Source organism: Sinocyclocheilus rhinocerous, unplaced genomic scaffold, assembly GCF_001515625.1.
Source record: "Sinocyclocheilus rhinocerous isolate Xijiao unplaced genomic scaffold, SAMN03320098_v1.1 scaffold513, whole genome shotgun sequence".
NCBI classification, from domain to species: Eukaryota; Metazoa; Chordata; class Actinopteri; order Cypriniformes; family Cyprinidae; genus Sinocyclocheilus; species Sinocyclocheilus rhinocerous.
This window is the reverse complement of record NW_015656019.1, coordinates 332,648-338,969: the sequence shown is the minus strand read 5'-3', so window position 1 is coordinate 338,969 and position 6,322 is coordinate 332,648. Positions and strand designations below refer to the sequence as shown.

The 6,322-nt window shown below is 36.5% G+C and overlaps 1 protein-coding gene across 2 annotated transcripts in view; it reads right to left on the bottom strand.

Annotated features, from left to right (window-relative positions):
- Positions 1-5,071: 5,071 nt before the first annotated feature.
- LOC107719230 (inositol polyphosphate multikinase-like) overlaps positions 5,072-6,322 on the bottom strand; it is a 10,218-nt gene continuing 8,967 nt past the window's right edge. For both annotated transcript variants that reach the window (XM_016526605.1, XM_016526606.1), the window contains exon 6: positions 5,072-6,101. In XM_016526605.1, the coding sequence (XP_016382091.1) occupies positions 5,581-6,101 (521 nt within the window). In that variant the 3' untranslated portion in view covers positions 5,072-5,580. The remainder of the gene's footprint in view (positions 6,102-6,322) is intronic.

Sequence of the window (6,322 nt, the reverse complement as noted above, 5' to 3'; positions counted from 1 at the left end):
TCATGTGACATTGCCACTGAACTGTGCCATAAACCTATTACAGTTAACCGCCCTGGAGGTTAACTGAGGTTAACAGTCTTGCTCAAGGCAGCGTGGTCATAGCTAATGAATCGCTCTTTCAATTAATTAAACCAACAATGATCTGGTTACCAGCCCTGAGACCACTACACCAAGCACCTGAACCATACCATACAATCATCAAACTGAAGATCTACAGATACCTTTCTAGAGAACCAAACATCAGCAAAGATGTCCATCAGCCTGTTAAGACGACACATTTTCCATTGGTTGCATTGTCTATATGACTAAAAATAATGCATTTAGAGAATTGCAGACCTCGGCATGTGCAGTTATCGTACATTTAAAAGCCTGGTTTTTGTGAGAGTGCACCTACTGCTCAGCAGAATGAAAATGAACTCCGTTTAGATAACCAAAATGAGTAGTTACGATTTTTAAGTGCACTTCACAGCAGGCAGCATTAAGAGTCTTATGTACAAGAAGCAGTAAATGTTTGTCTGAACCATAAAACAGGAACGTACAGCCAGACATTCCCTGAGCATTAAGTGGAACTGGCCCTTCGCTAAGCCTTAGAAATGTAACTATAGAATCCTACCTTTGCTACCATTGCCATATGACAGTTAAGAAAAACTTAGGTGTTTGTATAGTTTTAAACAGGAGTTTTACAAAAATTATTCAAAGATAATTTCCAAATGAATCTTCAGAAATGCATGCAGTGGATTCAAATACAGTACAGTACACCAGCAAAACAACGCAAATGAGCAGAAGTAAGTTTTGTCTCCAAGACAAATTAATGTTGTTACTAACTTAAAATGAATATTTATATATTATAATTATAATAATATATTAATAAAGGCTACAGTACCACAATGAGTTGTTAACTTTAACTGCTGAAACCAGCCTAAGCAGGTTGGCTGGTTTTAGTTGGTCTTCCAAACTGGTCATAGCCACTTCTTTAGCTGGTCAGGGCAGGAGACCAGCTGACCAACCAGCTAAAACCAACTGAACACCATCTTAGCCAGTCTGGGAGAGCAGCTAAAATTACTTCCAGCTTATGCTGGTTTTAGCCAGACCATTTAATTTCTGATTAACCATGATCTTCACACTGATTCTTAAAATCCCAAGAATGATCTTTTACACTCTCATAGGCCTAAGTCATATTTTAATAAGTCTATCACTTATAGCAGGGGTTCTCAGCTCTGGCCCTTGAGGTCCACTTTCCTGCAGAGTTTAGCTCCAACCCAAATCAAACACACTTGAACAAGTTCATCAAGGTCTTCAGGATTGCTATAAAGTTATATTGGCAGGCAAGTTTGATCAAGGTAGGAGCTAAACTCTGCAGGAAAGTGGACCTCAAGGGCCAGAGTTGTGAACCCCTGACTTTAATAAGACTATCGCTTAATAAGACTATCACTATATTTAAATAAGTCATATTTTACCGTAAAATAAGGTCAGAGTTGACCATGAAATAATGGCAAGAAAATACTTTACTATTGCGGATGCATGATGCTTGAGTTCAGTTCACAAACAAATGAGTCAGTTTATATATTTATGCATGTATGTCATGGATCGGAATTGATTGATGAACAACTTATTTTTATTTGGATCTTTTTTTCTTCAAAAAAAACGACTCAAAAACTCAAGAGTCAGTTGATTCATTCACTGAATTTGTCACAGCGGTTTTTGAATCAATAACAAGTTCCCATTGCTGCCAGTAATAGTTTAATATATTATTTTCCCCAAAATATAAGCGAAAATAACTCTAGGCCGCCGTGTGTGATGCTGTGTTTCGTTGTGAAAGGGAAACGGGTTTGTTTGGCCTTCCAAAAATGGACACGACTAGAAATCAGTGGTTAAGTTGTTCAACCCAAATATTCAGTTTAGTTCAACCCAAATATTCAGATGTGTGCAGCACATTTTATGGAGGACCGTTTCCTGATCCTGGGAGAGTAGACTACAATGCCGGCTGTTCTGACTCAAAGACTGTAAGTACGTTTTTTATATTTAAAGAGTTTTTATATTTTATATATTTAAAGCGAGTTTTTTGGGCAGTGTAGAGTAGGGCTTGTTGTTTGTCATTTCTCCGATCACAAATGCAGACATGGTTTTATGTTTACGCGGCGCGATGCAACGCAACGTGTAAAAAGACAGTATAAGTCATTATAATCCATAATTATGTCCCCACTGGATGCAACGAATGCCTCATTTATAATGGGTTTTCATGTTTTTGAATCATTGCTCCGGCCTGACAGGGCATCATCGCAGTATGGTGAGGGGACTAAATAATGTTCTTTTTAGCAGCATCATATGACCCCTTTAAGTGAAATAGTATACAGTATGTAGGCCTATAGCCCTACTTAAATGAATCAGAATCGCATTGCACTGGGAAATGTTTACCGATAGCCTATTCCAGCCCTAATTCACTTACACTAAATTTGTAATCACTATCAAATAAGGCTTCTCTCTTTTTAGTTTGTGGCATTTGCCTCGATTAAAGTGTGGAGACGGCAAATCAAATCATGTCAGTGTAACTGAACAATTTCTTTAAAGAAAAACGGCAGATAAATGCTTTGCAGTGTCACACTTCATTCCAGCCCATGAAGGAATAATATCCATTTAATACTGACCACTTTAAGAGCACATTAAAAAACATGCTGCTGCTGGCAGAAACATCCAGTGTAGGGGAATGCCTAGAATGGGGCATAGTCAATCATAATCGCTTCAATAAAATACATCATACATAACTGTACAAACATTTTGATCTTGGAGAACTGTAAATGGAGGGGTGAAAGATCAGAATGAATTATGATTATGGCATTGCTTCGATTCACAAGATTGGATGCGTGTGTTTGAGCACTATGAGATAAAGCTTGTCATTTTAATAAAGAATCAATTCCAGTTTTAATTAGTTTCTCTCTTTTCCTCCTGCCCTCCATCTTGATCCGGACATATATCGATTAACTTCAACAAATCACACAAACTCTCCCAGCGTGATCGATGGACATATCAAGACACAATACTGAAGAAAGGTGTCCAGACCAGCACAGAACTGTGCAAATAAAATAGCTTTTTTTCAGTCTCAAGCTCATCTCAAACAAACTCTCACAAGTGTCCTAAAGGAAGCATGGATCCCAAAGCAAAATAATCAAGAGCTCTTTCAGAACAAAAATATAACGAACACATCACGCACACTGCTACATATATCACTGAGTGCTTTTAGGTTCCCACTGAAATTCTTACCCGGATCTGATGCCAGTGGATTGAGTTTTGCGTTTCTCTCCATTTCCAGTCTTTCAATCAATGCGGCCACACAGGAGACACAGCGCCACCAAATGAAAATGTGAGGAACTGCACACACACACACACACACACACACACAATAAGACATTAATGAGCACAAATCACACAGCCAGAAATATAAATATCAAATATGTATGTCATGTATGATTTATTAATTCAGAGCTGTGAGAAAACATATGAAATGTGTTCTTATTCACAAATGCATACGTGCTTTGAACGTGCTTTAAATATAAAATAGATCAAAAGTTGAGAAAGGGTGAAAAAAGAATTAAAAACATTGTCAAATACTAAAAAAGTAAATTACATTTTTGTTTTAAACAGTTTTAATGGACACCTCAGAGCAGAGCTTTTCTGGGGCCGGGTGTTTAATGGGAAATTGCTTCTGAGGTTCCAATTATATTTCAAATCACGTTCAAATTAGGAATAATGAAAAATCCCTGCAGTTTAAAGAAGAGCAGGAGGATGCAATGACACTCAGAAAACTGTAAATGAAGAAGCACAGCAGGACAGCAGCTCAATAACTGTGTGCTTATCCACACGAAATTTCATTTACATGAATTTGACTGTTTTAATCTATTTTTAAACAACTTTATTATTATGCTGCTGATGTCTCCGTCTTGACTTGCTTGATCAGCTTCGAGTATTAAAAAGAAACGTGGTTATTTTTTTGCACATCAGTATAAATAATGAGTTATTTAAGCATCAGGAGAGAAATTAAAAAATAATGTTCAGACCTGTTTGCTTGCACATAAACTATCTTGCTTTTTCATTGTGCTTCATCTGAATTAAACTGCAGAGCATGCATCTCAACAACAGAACACTCTGTTTTGTCCAGTCACTAATTATACGAGCCGTTTGGGGGAAGTGTTTTTTTGTGGTTCATGTGAGAGATGGTTTATGGATAATAGCGGACTTTTATGAGAGCGATGAAAACACAGAGCAACCATTAGGGAGAACTGTAAGTCAGTGAAGAATCTGAAGCTTTCAGCAAAGCTAAATGTATCCATATTATCACAGGAGAAGACTGCTCATATAACTTATAGAGCATTAGAGAACAATCAAGTGTTCGGTCCGTTGAACATTTTATGCTTCTTAGACATTTTTAGTGCATTAGACTTTTTACACACATCATCTAAAGTTCTGAGATTTGGGACATTTGGGGTAAAATGTCAAATGAAAAGTAGCTTTAGAATGCTATTAGAATGAACTTTAATTAGATCTTATCAACAAAGAATGCCAGCAGCATATAATAATGATGGATTTGTTTCTTACAAACATGCAGATGGACTGGAGTCGTGTGTGTTACTTGTAGATTATTGTGATGTTTTTATTAGCTTTTTGGACTCTCATACTGACGGCACCCATTCACTGCAGAGGATCCATTGGTGAGCAAGTGACGTAATGCTACATTTTCTTAAAATATTCCTTTAATGACTGCTCATTGCTAATTTTGTTTTATTCAAAAAAAAGAAATATGTATAATACATAAGACTACCTCTATTTTCTATTAGCATGTCTTTATGTAGAGATGTGATAAAGAATAAAATATAAAAATGCATTTATTGTATAATTTTAAGTTTATCTGAAAAACACTGAACATGTTCTTGGGAACTTTTCTTACTTTCAAACAATAAACGTTCTTAAAAAATACAAGATCTAAAAAAACGTAATATAATTTAAACATTGTTTTTACAGACTCATATCAGCTAAAATTAAATTACTTTTTTTAAAGGTAGATTGATGTAGATTTTTTTGGCAGTAAGATAAGGTAAACACAAATGTTAAATCAACTATAATTAACTTTGGAATCAAAAAGTGCATTTTTGGAATAAAAACATCAATAGTTGCATCAGAAGTGGAGTCATTATGAGACAACAGTAACTCACATTGTAAGTGTGTTTTGACAGCACAGATAAACTGCTTTATCATATCATAAATTATGATTACTTTTCCCTGAGTTCTGCAGTACCTATAATTTTTTGTAAATTATTAGATGTTGACAGCCAACTGTGACAGCCTTTTTTATCCAGAGACTTGAGTTCTGCAAGTTACAGTATGTTTTCATAATACAATGAACTCTTTCATCTCAAAAGATTAGGAAAAATATCCCTATAAATATATAATAAACCTACTATCCAATTTAAGGCATCAGCAATGTTTGTGAATGTGTGTGAAATGACCTGCAATGGATTTAAAACAACAGACAGAAATATCAGACCAGGAAGAAAGAGAGAGAGATGGACTCTCTCAGGAGGTCAGATGTCAGTCCTTCAGTATTTGCTCTAAAGTTGAGAGAAGGTTCCTCAGTCCATACATGTAGCTCTCATCCGGATTATTGCTGGGAAATACATGAGCAAAATCGATCATCTTCACCTCCACTGCCTCCTCCTGTCCAAACTGCTTCTTATCGCCCATTCCAATTTCCTCATCTTTCTCTGCTACACTTCCTCCACACTTTCCGTTAGCGTTCCTCTCATGCTGAACGTCGTGGCAGTACGGGTGACTGTGTGTTAAACTGCTCTGAAAGCTCAAAGTCTCATGGGAGTTGTTCGAGTTGCTCTGTGGCTCCCCCTGCTGATGTTCTGTTCCTGGCTCAGCAGGCTTATGTTTGGATCCATTGACTCTGTGAGGAGAGCCTTCATACACCAGCAGCAGAGAGCTGGCATAGAAATGCAGCTGAGTCTGGCTCTCAAACCAGCGGAGAATGCTTTGGATTTTAGAGATGATCAGAGAAACTGCATGCCTCCGTAATTCTTGACCATTATGGAAGAATCTAGTCAGGCCTCAGGGAATAAAAATTCACAGATTTCAGTTTTTATCATTATTATAAACACAGTTCACATTAGTACCAATAGCCTTTTTTTTTTATTCTGAATTCCAGATTTCCACAGCTCTGATCCTACTCATTCATTAATTAATTCATTCATTAATTCATTCATTTTCTTTCCTTGATTTTTCCACGCCTGGAAATCACAATTTAAAAATAAAAAAATGGTATATAATA